Source organism: Xiphophorus maculatus, chromosome 7 (assembly GCF_002775205.1).
Source record: "Xiphophorus maculatus strain JP 163 A chromosome 7, X_maculatus-5.0-male, whole genome shotgun sequence".
In the NCBI taxonomy this organism is placed as follows: Eukaryota; Metazoa; Chordata; class Actinopteri; order Cyprinodontiformes; family Poeciliidae; genus Xiphophorus; species Xiphophorus maculatus.
The window spans coordinates 15566743-15581093 of NC_036449.1; the positions used below are offsets into that span (position 1 = coordinate 15566743).

Below are 14351 nucleotides of genomic sequence, written 5' to 3' on the forward strand. Positions count from 1 at the left end.
ACTGCAGTTTATTTCATCACTCCGGTCTCCGCAGTCATCGTCGTGATCACAGACGTAGCGTTGAGGAACACATAGCCCATTATGGCATTGGTAGAACCCTGTGTTGCAGTGCTGTGCTAAGAAAAACAGAACACGGAAATGATAGAAGTACTTTCCCTGCTGATGCTTTAGTCAAATTCTACTACATGCATTTATTAGTAAAGTGGATCTCTTACTGCAATTTGCCTCATCAGAGCCATCTCGGCAATCCAGTAAATGGTCACATCTTTGGGTCCGGTTGTAGCAGGCCCCATTGGCACACCTCATCTCTGTACACTGAGGGTAATCTGTAAGATTAAACCATCATCAGGCCAGCATTGTGCACTGAAATGAACCTTACAAATGTGCCCTTTACAGCTCTTAACACGTGAAACGCCTTGTGAATGGGAAGGATAACAGACTAAAAATCAGAAGCACTACCATAACAGCACCAGTTGCCACAGCATTCTTTATTCAATTGTGAGATTACCACAGTCCGTTTTGCTGTGAGACTAGCATGCCGGCACAATAATGGCATAGCAGCAGAACTTCAGCTTGACTAATCCACCAAGGAATCTGCAATCAACCTCTGACAACAAGAAGCATATTGTGGCCTGTTGTGTCAGTCAGCGAGCCTCTTAATCTTAACAAATTGATTAAAATGCCACAGGAGCCCAAGATAAAACGAAGAAGAAAAAAATATCTCAAAGACTTACTGCAGTTTCTCTCATCAGATCCGTCTAAGCAGTCAGCCAGGTGGTCGCAATGGTATTCTCCCGGGATGCATGCCCCGTTACTGCAGCTAAACTGGCCACTGGTGCATGTCCTGCCAGCTGAGACCCAATCAAAGACTTATTTAGGTACACACTAATAAACCTCTGAGACCTTTTACTCTGTTTTCTCGCCATCAGCAGGCTTTTAAAGTCAACTTGTTTCACTTTGATTTATTAATTAAACAACATATCATTTTTGTTTCACTGCAAAATTTTGTACTACTTTATGTTGATCTATCACATAAAATCTTAAAATAAATTAATGTATGTGGTTTGAACTTATAGCAAATGTTTAATTGTAAATGACAACGTCTGGAAAGTGTACTCACGGCAGTGTCTCTCATCTGAGCTATCCTCACAGTCTTCCTCATTGTCACACACCCATACATCTGGGATGCACTCGCCGTCACTCAGACACTGGAAATGACTGTCATCGCATGTTACCTGAGCTGTCAGAATACACACAGACGTATCATTACTTACCACACCTGAGTGTGACACATAAACAGTTAAAACATTCTTAAGCAATGAAATAGCTAAATATTTTAATCCTAATTGTATATATTATAGTGATACTCTTCAACTTACAGCAGTCGTGTTCATCAGTGTCATCGATGCAATCTGATGTCCCATCACAGTGCCACTCCTCAGGTATACATCGACCTGTCCCACACCGAAACTGCCCTAATTCACATCCTGCACACAATTACAGATTTCAATTTCTTCCTTTTTTCTGACAGTAACTAAATCTGCTTACTTCAAGCAACAAACTCTTTAAAAAAAGATTATTTAAAGAACTTAAGGGCAAACAGGGGAGGACGGGAAGCTTTCCTCTGATGAAGCATGCTGTTAACAGCATTGACAAGCCTCAGAGACAAGCGTGCCAGCCACCCCCCAGACATTTCTACAACCCACACTTCACTCTTCTTTAGCTTTCTTTTGATGTTTCCAGAGAGTGGCATCTGTTGAGATAAGGTACCACCGCTCTACCTTCCCTGATGTTTTCCAGCAGAGATTGATTCAGGCAGCACAGTTCAGAGGGAGAGCACTCCATCAGGCCCAATCAAAGAGGAATGTGCAATTCTGACGGTCTCTTTGACAGCCTGATTTATGGTGCGTGTTGCCCCTGTCCGCTCTGGGATGTAATTGGAATAAATAGTGGTACTGGGTGGTACAAGAGCCATTTCAACATACATTCTCCACAGGAAGAATACAGTTGTGTTGGCTTGGGGTCCATTGTCTGTCATTTGCCTGCCTATACTAATTAGTTTTTTTCTAAATCTCTTTTTGTTGAGATTCATTACTAAATTTGCAAAATACTGGGATTACTCCTTTTTACGGAATGAGTGTTTTCCGGTGCATTTACCTGAATAATGCCAGAAATAAGAGTACAAAATCCAAAAACTTTTTCCATAACATAAGTAGTGCAAGGGAACTAAGATGCATATTTAGAGTGCTTCTAGAAAATATTAACAGCACTTCGCTTTTTTTCACATTTTGATTTCTTACTACCTAATTCCAAGTTGTATTAAATTAATATTTTCCCTGAAAACTCTAAACACAAATTCCCCATTAAGACAGTGTGGAAAAAGTTTTTTTTTGTTTGTTTGTTTTTGCAAATTTACTAAATAAACAAGACCAAATATCCACAACCTTTGTTATGAAGTTCAAATTTAAGGCGTTTCTCTGATCATCCTTGAGATGTTGCTACAACTTAAATGGAGTTCACCTGTGGTAAAATATGTTGATTGGACTTGACTTGGAAAGCCACACACCTGTCTATATAAGGTCCCACTGTAAGTCAGAGGTCAAACACCAAGAATGATATCAAAGGAATTGACTTCAGAGAGAGGATTGCCTTGAGTAACAGATCCAGAAAAAAGTCTGCAGTTCCATTGAGCTCAGTGGTCTCCATCATTATTAAAAAGAAGAAGTTTGGAACCAGTGGGACTCTTCCTAGAGCTGGCCGGCCATCTAAACTCAGCGGTCAGAGCAGAAGAGCCTTAGTCGGGAAGGAGAACAAGAACGAGATGGTCACTCTGTCATAGAGCAAGTGTTTCTCTGTGGAGAAAGAGAAGAACCTTCCTGAAGGACAATCATCTCTGCAGCAGCTCACCAGTCAGGACTGGATGGTAAAGCAGCCAGAGGGAAGCTACTTCTTAATTAATTAAAGGCTCCTGTCAGCCTGTCTGGAGTTCAACAAAGGGCACCTGGAGGACTCTCAGACCATGAAAAACTCAATTCTCTGACCTGATGAGACAAAGATTGAACTCTTTGGTGTGAATGACATGGCACCATGTTTGGAGGAAACCAGCTCATCACCATCACTTATAGTAAAGCATGGTGGTAGCAGCATCATGGTATAGGGATGTTTTCCAGCAGCAGGAACTGGCAAACTAGCCAGCCCTGGATACAATCCTTCTCCCGAGTGCTGTTGATGTCAGACTGGGGAGATGGCTCATTTTTCAGCAGAGCCATGTCAAAGGAGTGGCTTCAAAATGACTTTGTGAATGTCATGGAGCGGCAAAGCCAGAGTCCAGACTTGAATGTGATCGAACATCTCTAAAAAGGTCTGAAAATGACTGCACAGACATCTCCCATCAGCAGTTTGCTCAATATTATACTAAAACATACATTTTAATGAAAATGAGTATAAAATATTTTTATCTAAAAAAATACAGGAAAAGAGAAAACAATAAAAAAAACAAGAAGTGTGTGGACGCTGTACATGCAGACCCAGGTTGACAGCTTTCAGCATTTCTGCCAAAGGGAAAACAATCTGCTAGAAGGGTTTAAATGCAGACAGTGTTCCCTGACACCATTACCTCTGGGAAAGGTGGCAGATCCAGCACACTGAAGCTGAAACTTTAAAAGGCACTATCTAATGTGAGGGCTTTCATGCACTGACCAGGATTTATTTCTGGTCCACACTGATTCTTTGACATCTGATCCATAGATTCTGATTTTGAATATTTCTAATTTTCTTTTTCAAAGTAGTTTTACATGTAAAAAAAAAAAAAAAAAAAGCGTATATTAGAACAAAACTATAGAATTACAAGATTGTATTTTTTTTAATTGTCAGATGTAGGACTTTAACCTGAAACAGTCTCAGATTAACTATGTCAATAAATATCAGTGGAACCAACGAGGGTGATTTTTAATCTCTAAATGATTGTTAATGATTTCAACATAAGTACTTGAATAAATTAATGTTTTCCTGTTCCTTAATTAACAACTTAAACTCACAGCAGGAGATTTCTCTGCTCCATTTGTAAGTGAAGAAAAGAAGTTCATACTATTGATCAACAAAGAAATGCATTAGAATGAGGCACCCAAACTCTCTTAAACCCTGGCCTACTGAGGAAATTACAATTGGGTACAAAATGGGCCAGATTAGATTCAAAATTATAACTACAAATGCCATCGAGCAAAAAGAAACATTTTTTGTAGCAGATATTTAAGTTCAGTCGTTGCTTAGTTTAGATAAAACTAAAGCGAAGAAAGCCTTTCGAGGCATGCATACAGGAACGAAAAGATGTTTTTAAGCTTTCATCAATGTCGTCTTGTTTAGGCACAGCTGTCGCCTTGGACTGAATGTGTGCGGTGAAAAGTTACGAGGACGGCTGCTGGCAGCGTGAGACGCAGGACCCGTCCACGCTGTCAGAGCAAAGTGCTGCTGCCTGTTTCATATGGAAATCAATGCAGCAGAATGCCATCAATTGCCAAACAAGTGACTTTGGCTCTCAGTAGTACACTCAAAAGCAGCTAAAAAACCTAGGAGCTTGGAAGCAAAAGGGAGGCATAAATAGAAGAACAGAGCCTAGGCTTGGTTCGGAGGGAGGAATGCTCAACAGTTTGGTGCACGCTTTAACAGAAGAATGAGTGGAGTGGAAAAAACATGAATGTAATGTCAGAATGCAATACTTCAGATACTGTACAACTTAATTTTCCCTCAGGACAGTGAGTCACAGCTTACCAGAAGCGAGTTAGAAGCTGAACTGATATGGACGGGGGTGGGTGTGTAGGGATGTTGGTGAGGTTAGAAAAGGATTTACTCACAAATTGAGCATATTGAGCCAAACGTGTTTCAATTTCTAGTGAAACGTTAACTGTTGCACAAGGATTTAGGCCTCCACACCGGAAAGAAGCTGCCATGTGCAGGGTTTTATTTATGAATGTGCCGGCCTAGAAAAAGCTCAGACGCAAACAAAAACGTTTAGTAGTAGAAGACAAGCGTTAACCTGCTGTTTTCTAACACACGAGTGCAAAACACTGACCAAGACGTTGCTTAGTTTTTTGTTTTTCCACATGAGTGCATAAAAATGCACTTACTGTGTACTTTGGTGGGGTTATTAAGATCCTCCTAGCAAATGATTACCGGAGAAAACAAGTTCATTTACTAACTAAATATGTCAAGATCAGCAAAACCATCAGAGGATGATTAAAAAACCAGTACCATGAAATGGTACTGGTTGGTAGTGGTTAGCCTTAATGGCTAATGTGGCACTTAAAAGTGTCACATTAGCCATTAAGGCCAATGTAAGCATTGAGTAGCAGCATCAATCTGGCAGCCTGTTGAACAGGCAGCAAAAAGTACAAGAAGGAATAACTATCAAATTAAAGGATTTCTGTGGAGGATAATAGAGAATATTAGAGAAACTACCTCGCCTCTATAAAGCAGCAACCGTTTATTAAACCTGACTTATACCCAAAACTAAAACCAGATATTTATATACAGTCACTTAATAAAAAACAAATACCCATTAAACTAAACCTTTTCTCTTTTAGGTAAGTAAGAAATTGCCACAATTAATTCTATTATGATAAATGCCACATTAACAAAGGAATATTTTTTATTGATTTTTTAAAATTACATTCTTTAAATATACTGTATATACTGAGTCACATTCATCGTTTCAGTTTCAGTGTTTGCAAAATCACAACTGCAGTGAATTGACTTCTAGATGTCTGAGGGTACCATGATCACCTGCTAAAACAATTATAGCAAAGTAGGAACAACATGGGATTATTGATCCATAATATAATTCAAAAAAAAGTACAAATAAACTAAAATAAGGATATGTAGTCAATTGAATCCAATTACATCGACCAATTTAAAGTCAACTACCTACATTTCAATTTGATCTTAGTCAGAAAAAAATCTAGTCAAGTTATGTTTATAATGCAAGTTCATTAAATGTTTACATCAAAGGAAACCCTCTGAAAATCCATGTAGCAACAGAGAACAGCTGACTGCGTTGAGTTATTAAGTTTGAAGCAACTCCTCATGCTGAGCAAGCATGTAGTGACAGTAAAAAAGAAAACTGCCTTCCATGGAAGTCAAAGTCATGTAGTTTCAAGGAATTGCTTACAAATGTTAGAGATGCAAGTACACTTTCGAAATTGAATAGTGATAACCGGAAAAAAGAAATGTTTTATCAATTAGAAATAATTGATTATTTTTGAAAAACATAGTCTAAATTAATGTCAGGCAGTAAGAGAGAAAAGAGTTGAGTCTCTTTTAGAAAGTATGTGAATGTGTAGTTACAACTTTGTTTACTGCAATTGTAATTAAACGTTATATTCAGAATTCAGGACCAAGATGAATACGAGATAAAGCACCAGTGTTAAATAGGCTACAATTAGTACACTCTTTAGGACACGCTCCAGTTCATCATTTGATAAATATCAAGTTAATAATCAATGTAAGTCTGCTGACAAAGCCAGATGATATTCAGTTATTTTTACTTCAGTCATCACTTTGTAAGCTTCAGCTGCCATCAGCAAAATTTCATTTATAGTTCTGTAACTGCCCGCTTTCACAGGAAATGCCAAGGGAAGTACGAGCCAACACATATTTCCCTTTACATCTGACACATTTTCTTTGAGGAAATAGATTAGCTTTTTTTATTAAAACAAGCAATACAAGTGACCCTTTTCAACTCTGAGCAGGTCCCTAGGTAGAAATGATTCCAGTTTGCAGCAGCTGCAGTGTAATTAGTTGCTTGATTCACACTAAGGAGCTTACATACTAAGAGTTGAGCAAAAAGAAAGCAGATTACAATCTGAGAAGCAGGATCTAACTGTGCTGCAAACAACATGCACAAGTGTGAGGCTGTCACATTTACAGAGTAGCTTCTTAGCATTTTCTCGCTTTTACATGCGAGAAAAAGCAGAGATTATTTGATGAAGTTTAGGTGGGCAGTGAAAATGTGCTCCACTGACTGAGATTTGTACCAGCAGTCTCTCAGTCCTCACAGATTGTCTGTAAGTCACATGCTCTTTTCTGCTACCTAGCAACAGTAAAGCTCAGGCAAAAGTTCTCCAATCTGCCTGAGAGAGGCTTTGTACTCAACCTTTAAACTACAACTAGAAGGTAAAACTTGCTGCTCTAAATGTCTCTAAGTGGTTCCATTAAGAAAACGAAAATTAAATAAACCTGTAATGAAATAAATATGTATGTGTATATAATCCTGCTATAGATATTTTTTATATGTAGCAGGATTATCTAATACATATGCATATATATTTATGTGGCAGCTGAATTGTTGAACCCAATACGTGTTGGCGTGTGTGTGGGTGTGGGTGTGTGTGTGTGTGTATTTAGTTGCTTAGCTTGAATTCCTCTGCTTTGTACTGATGAGCAACAAGTGTACAGGCTGAGTCACATGTAACTCTCCAGGTTCTCATTCAACTTTCTCACACAGAAGCTGGAAGTAGCAGGAATAACAGAGTTAGAAGACTTACCTTCAGCATGGCACCATCTAACAGAGCATAAAAAGAAGAAAAAGAGTTGAAGCGGCGGTGCTCTCCACATTCTGGCTGGCCCGTCCAGCTCCGCGCTGCAGATGGAGGAGCTGTAAGGACTGAGGCTGGGATGCTGTAGCTTTCCTCTGTCCCTCTCGGCCCGCTAGTTGATGAAAAGGGGCGTGCACAAAGGCCAGGACCGCCGTCCCCTCCTCCTCCTCCTCCTCCTCCTCTTCCTCCCAGCTCCCAGCCCAGCCCTCGGCACGTTGGATAAATCCCCTGTGGGCCCTGGAAGCTGCATAATGCCATGCAGGTCCGAGCTTTCCTGAGAGCCAGTGATTTTACACTCTCAGCGGGTCGTCGTTGTTATAATTTTGCCCCACGCTTGGGAACTAACAGAGTTAGTTAGTCTGTATAACAGAGGGTCTGTATATTCATGCTTGGGAAAACAAACTAGGAGAGCTAGAATTAACACATAAATAAAGCTGCGGATAAACAAAACCAACCACAATTAACTTGAATGTTTATTATTATTATTATTATTATTATTATTATTATTATTATTATTATTATTATTATGTAATTAAATCGCTTTTCTACTTTCACAATTAAAAACGAAAATAAATAAATCCTTATAATATAGCTTCAAATAAATACGATTAAACCCAAGAGGAAGAAGGTTTAAGTAAATTCGGCCCTTTGCTGTTTCTAAGATTAATCGTAAAAAGCTCAACGTCGCCATCGTGCGGACAAATGGCAAAGTCAACAAAACATCCGCGCTTCTGTTGGATGCTTTGTGTTTTAAAAGCCCGAATGTATTACCACTGGCAGATTTCGATTAAAGATTAATTTAGCTCGGCCAACATATATATATGTTACGTTATGTTATAACGAGAAAAGCATCTCCTACAAGATAATATAAAGACTAAATATGTATCATTTTTGAAAAAACGAGAAGAAATAAAAATATTCTAATACAGTAATTTAACATATTATTGACAAAAATAACATGTCAAAAATATGCATAGAGAATAATTATTCTCAATAATCATGTCTTACACAACAACTCTAAAATTTTGACATTTTTTTCAAGAAAGAACATTTTTACAGTAATCGGTCAAATGATGAACATATTTACATTTAAATAAATTGAAAGACATTGGAATGTAGCCTATATAAGAAGACACGTGGAAAGTTTACGCTGAACAATAAAACAAAATGAACAAAAAAATATTTAATCTGATGGGTACAATAACGGAAGTCCGGATAGACTGGTTATGCACAAGATGAGAGGTACCTGGGAAATATTGTTGCAACTAAATGACGAAAGGACGGATGAAATTAAGAAAGAAAGAATAAACCAGTTGGATTATTTTATTTTTCACGGGATAATACCGCCATCTGCTGACAGCTTTGGTTCTACAGTCTCCGACTTTTCTCATGTGCAGTTCCTCCTTCTATTTTTGTATTTGTCCACTTGAAGATGTTACATAAACATAAACACCGTAATAAATAATTACGAGTGACTGAACACATTTTCACCGACGACATTTTAAGGTAAAATATGTATAACTTTAAATTGAAAATTGTCATCGCAAATGTATTACGTGGGAACACAATAAGAAAAAAAAATCCAGTGCGTCATAAGGGGGAAGATACCATGAACACTAATTTAATTCCGGCTAAAAAAAATGTAAATTTTGTAGAATTGAAATATTTTTGTGACGTGACGTGTTAGATTCTGCCATACATTCTCAGGTACGAAAGGTGGCGGTATTTACCTGAAACTAGTTTGTAATCTACCATTAAAACAAAATAGAGCGGTTGCTATTAGCAACCGTGCACTTAGTAAACTAACTGCAGTCCAGTTGAGGGAAAATCTAGCATAAAATTAGACTTTTTCCGGAGCATATCGTGACGAGTCCACATAGAGATTCGAAGGGCGTCTTAAGGAAGGCCGACATCAACATGGAGGTACGTAAAAAGGTCCATTCAAACCAATATTAGCGAACAGTAGTTTGATCAGCAGTGAGCGACAACTAGCTACAGTTGTCAAAGCAGTTCCTCAGTTAAAGATACCTCGGAATCTTTCTTTTGTTGCTTGTTTATGAAATCTGTCAATATAAAATGTTGGATTAAAATATTATCTTCCAAACTGAATGTGTGTTATACGTCATCTGTGGGGATGTTGAAGTGTAAAACCTGCAACAACAAAAAAAAGAGCTCTTGGGAAAACACCACACAAGGGAAATGGGTGTTGTTTCAGTTAGAACATCTAATACAAGTATTTTCTGTATTAGAACAGCATATCACTTAAAAACACAAAAATAACACCAAAAGAAAACAAACGAGCAACAATAAAATCAATATTTTCCCTCAGGTCCCCTTGCTTTTAATATCAGCAGCACCTAATAAAATAAGTCCCTGTTCTATCCTAGTTCATTTTGTTGCCACAGTTCTTTAAGTGTAAATTATTTAGACTTAAAACAATAGCCAAAAGAGAAAAATGTGACGTGTAATTTTACTAAAGACAGCAAGTTTCAGTGCTTTTTGGAAAAATAATAATAATTAAATAATCTGTCTTTAGATGAATCACCATGAATGTGGATACTGTTGACATGTTTTTAACCCAGGGTTGTCTTTCTTTTTTTCCCAGAATGCAGACGGTATTCAGCCATCAAATACAAATCCACAAAATTCTGATGTCAAAGACAGCAGGGAAATGCTGTGGTCCAGGATAGATGAGCAGTCTACCTTGATCTACACACTGAAAAAAAGAGCCGATGAAACGCTTCTGCGATATCAAGCACTTCAGCAAATTAACTCTGAACTTGAGGACCAACTAGCCCTCTGCCAGAAAGAACTACAGGGCGAAAGAAAAAGAGCAGATATGTTAAAATATAGATTCACAGATCTGGCGGCCAATAATGAGGGAATCATTAATTTCATGGAGGAGCACAAAAACCAGAATGTGATGCTAAAGGTGGAAAACAAGCGGCTGCAGTTGGAAAATGATTCACTCTTCTCAGAGAAACTACATGATAAAGAAATGTTGGTTAAAAAACTGCTGCAAGAAAATAAGCTGCTGAGAGATAAATGTACCGCTAATGAACAGGAATTCAGGTCATTTTTTTAAACTTGTTTCTCATTAAATTAATCAGATTCATAAGAAATATCAATGATTTGCATCTCCAGCCTACTAAGACATTATGTATGTTTTTCTCTGTCATTGCAAAGGTAATTTATGTGGATTTTTGAATACAGGGAGCCTTCGACTTAATTAATTACAGTCTGTAGTTTCTAACAACTAAACGACTATTGTTTTGAGGGTGGGGGGATATATAATAATAATAATAATTTAAACTCGTATCGTCTATTTTATGCTGTTTTTATTTGATCTGCTTTTCTTTATTGATATCCCTAATCATATCATCTTAAATCTAAAGTGAGAAAATCACTGAAAGTGAGTCAAAACGCAGAGAGCAAGCAGTCCAGCATAAAGTCAAAGAGGTGTCACTTCTAGAACAGTTGCATGATGCTCAAAATCAGCACAACAATGCTGAGGAAAGTTGTAAAGGTAGATAACTCTGTTCATTTTTAAAGCACAAGCAATGCAACAGTACATGTATAAAGTTTGTTTTTCCAAACTTCCAGATTTGAAGCTAAAACTTTCAGAAGCTCAAGAAGAACACGCTTTGATGGAAACGAGCTTAAAAGAAACCATAGCGCATCTAAACAGTGAAAGAAAGAAATTATTGGACATTTCTATTGAAAGAGGCAAATCAATTCAGGTAAATTGAAATGATTTGTTATTAATAAAATACTAATACTTGCAACAAAAAAATCATAAAGTGTTCACTTTACATACAAACTCATCTTCCATACAGGAAAAACAGGAACAGATCTATGAGCTGGAAACAAAATGGAGAAACGAGGAAAAAGCCAAAATTGAAGCACAGGAAAGGTAAAATACATTTCAGTGTTTCCACTCTGCTGAAGTTCACTGGTTAACCACTAGATCAATGAAATAAGTGAGTTAATGCCATGTTTATGCTATACAGTGCCCTGAAAAAGTATTTATGTGAGCATTTCACACAATAAAATCACAAATTTCTATTAATTTTATTGAAACTTTATGTATTCAACCCTCTATAATTCCTAAATAAAACCAAGTGCATACAACTGGTTGTAGAGGGAACATAATGAATAAGCAGAGTCAAACTGTATTTAATTTATTGAAAATGGAAGAAACACAAACACAATCCCACTGAGATGTGATTATCTGCCTCAACTGACTGGCTCCACAAGGAGAGCATTAATCAGAGAAGCAGCCAAGAGGTGCATGGCATATCTAGAGGCGCTGCAGGGCCCCACAGTTTAGGGGTCGGGGGAATCCCATTTTTGCATCTTTATAGAATTTCCCAATACTTCCTCTCAATATGAATACTCTCATGGCATCTTGTTAAACCAGAAATACTATGTAATCATCTTTGAGACCTCATATTATTATAAGATAAGATAAGATAAGATTTATTTGTCATTGTCATCAACAGATTACGACGAGATTGAGATTTGCTCGACTCGAGTTAAGATGCAGGTTATGTGTATATACGTAATATACCAAGATAAAGAAATAAATAGTACAAAAAGAGAAATAAACTTAGACATCAGAAGATGGTTGCAGCGCCTGGAGGTTTATTATAGGTATGGTTCCATCTCTATTTTCTGAGGTGTTTATTAATGTACTCTTAACTGTCTTCAGATTTGCATCAGATGCAAAAGCAGTGAATATAGACGCACGAGTGAAGTCCCTCCAGATTGCTCTGGACAAATCCATGTCAGATCTGCAGAAGCTGAACGAGGTTTGTTTTACCACAATGCTTTAATTTAAGGCTAACAAAGTGCTGAATGTGTGGTATTTCTACAGGATTTCAATGCTTTCAAGGAACACAGCAACAACCTGCTGACACAGGAAAAGGACTTAAATCAAAAACTTCGCCATATTATAGGTTGAAACTCTGCACTATGTAGAGTGGTTTTTCTTACTAATTCCTAATAAAAAAAATATATCTTTCAGAAAGAATGTTTACTTAACTTAGACATAATAAATGCTTTCTCATATTTTTCTGTGCCACAATATGTTTTTATTTAATTTCTACTTTTCAATAAGAATGGAAGTAGCACACCCACTTAGCATGATTCATTGTTCCTGGAGAAGAAACTTTACAAATGTTCACAGTCTCAAAGGAAAGTCACATTTCTGAATGTTCCTCTGCCAGAGGAGCTTTGAATGTGTGTTATTATGGAGAATGAACGTGTTTGAGCTTTAAATCATGTTATATTGTTATTGGGCGAACATTTTTGTGATGTTGTGACCTGAAGTGCAGGAACTTCTTAAAGAGACAAAAGCGCAATTTTGTCAAATTGCGAAGTAAAATGTCTTTTAAGATCATGTTTGATGTACACAGCACAACTGAGGGTAACATAGTTGCTTTATTGTGCTACATAATGGCACTATGTTCCTGGAAAATACATAATGCTACCTCCTGGAACTGTAACAAGGCTGAATCTTGCCACCACAAAAATATTGATGGTAAGAGAGGTAAGAAAAAAAACCCTCCAAAGCTCATCAATAACATTTAAATAATCTATTCATTGATGCCTATAAAGGAATATTACTCAAAAAAATACTTATAAAATGCCCTACATGTACATTTTTGATCATTGTCAGTGGAACAAAGATGTAGAGGGATTGTTTTTTTTTCCTGAACTGTCACTGAGTGCAACATTCCTTTGTGTCAGAAAGTCTCCTCTAATTACTTGTCGCCTGGGGCTCTCCAATACAAAGCCTCTTTATCGTGAGCACCATAGGCAGAAGAAGCCTCCGTGAACTTTCTGCCCATCTGCACAGGACACAGCTCATCTTCAAACACACCAGGAAGAGATCACTTAAAGGTCAACTGGACCACTGAATGGTCAGATGGTCATTCTTCAGGGTCGGGAGGGTGGAGAGTTGCCTGCAGGTTGCAGTAATTTATTCTGCTGAAAATAATTTGCATGCCACTCATGTGCTGGTGCAAAACTTATTTTGATTTAAATGCTGATTAAACTAATTACATCACATACTTTCATTGATTATTTTCCAAGGCTTCATTAAATTAATATATGTGTTGTAATCCAAAAACGTCCTGACAGCTGTGATGTTAGGCCTTGAGTTTGGAACAACATTTTTTATTTAAGTGGCGAGTCTAGTGGAGGCCACTAGAGTCCTTTACGCGCTCTGGTGGCCATTAAAACAGTATAAAGTTATTTGACCTTGGATCACCCCCATTTTGTCAGCCAGAGCTGTTATGGTTGTCGCCCCAGGCAACAACCATAACAGCTCCCAAAGTCCACTCAGGACTTTGGGTGGACTTTGGTTTCCACCCAAAGATGGCCAGCTCTTTTCCCTTATGGCCTCTGAACTTCAAACCGCTCCAAACTGTAGACTTAATACTGTTTTGTATCTCAGCTCTCAAACTCCATTGTCAGGTTCAGTTTTTTCCAAACAAACCCATCGGTCACAGAGGTGGTGTTGGTTTGTGTGCCTGTAGTGGTAAGAGTTCAAACATGCTCTGTAACTTAAAGGTGTCAAAAACCTGCGGTATTCCAATTAAAGAATATGAGGACTATGACTTAAAAATGTGTTTTTTATTTGCAAATGTGTACATCTACAGCCACATTCAATGGGAGGTTTTAAAACAGCACTCTCAGCAAACATACATTGTTTTTTTAGTCTTAGCAACTCATCTCGACAGCATTCTCCTGCCCTGA

At 37.7% G+C, this 14351-nt stretch overlaps 2 protein-coding genes across 5 annotated transcripts in view; one reads left to right on the forward strand and one right to left on the reverse strand.

Moving 5' to 3' along the window:
• The window catches only part of lrp2 (LDL receptor related protein 2), a 56883-nt gene extending 49231 nt beyond the window's left edge, over positions 1-7652 (reverse strand). For all 4 annotated transcript variants that reach the window (XM_023336978.1, XM_023336977.1, XM_023336976.1 and 1 more), the window contains exons 1-6: positions 7539-7652; positions 1380-1487; positions 1121-1240; positions 735-851; positions 216-326; positions 3-116 (exon numbers count right to left, since the gene is read on the reverse strand). In XM_023336978.1, coding sequence (XP_023192746.1) covers positions 3-116; positions 216-326; positions 735-851; positions 1121-1240; positions 1380-1487; positions 7539-7608 — 640 coding nt within the window. In that variant the 5' untranslated portion in view covers positions 7609-7652. The remainder of the gene's footprint in view (positions 1-2; positions 117-215; positions 327-734; positions 852-1120; positions 1241-1379; positions 1488-7538) is intronic.
• Positions 7653-9235: 1583 nt separating this feature from the next.
• ccdc89 (coiled-coil domain containing 89) lies at positions 9236-12570 on the forward strand. Its single transcript, XM_023337013.1, has 7 exons — positions 9236-9512; positions 10195-10661; positions 10985-11115; positions 11193-11329; positions 11426-11502; positions 12301-12400; positions 12466-12570. Exons 1-7 carry the CDS (start codon positions 9507-9509, stop codon positions 12550-12552), a joined length of 1005 nt encoding a protein of 334 aa, XP_023192781.1. The 5' UTR covers positions 9236-9506; the 3' UTR covers positions 12553-12570.
• Positions 12571-14351: the final 1781 nt, after the last annotated feature.

Bases quoted from the DNA above. Each gene is read 5' to 3' on its own strand.
- ccdc89 (XM_023337013.1), top strand. The intron at 11,116-11,192 runs GTAGATAACTCT...CCAAACTTCCAG, and splicing joins TGCTGAGGAAAGTTGTAAAG to ATTTGAAGCTAAAACTTTCA. The intron at 12,401-12,465 runs GTTTGTTTTACC...GTATTTCTACAG, and splicing joins ATCTGCAGAAGCTGAACGAG to GATTTCAATGCTTTCAAGGA.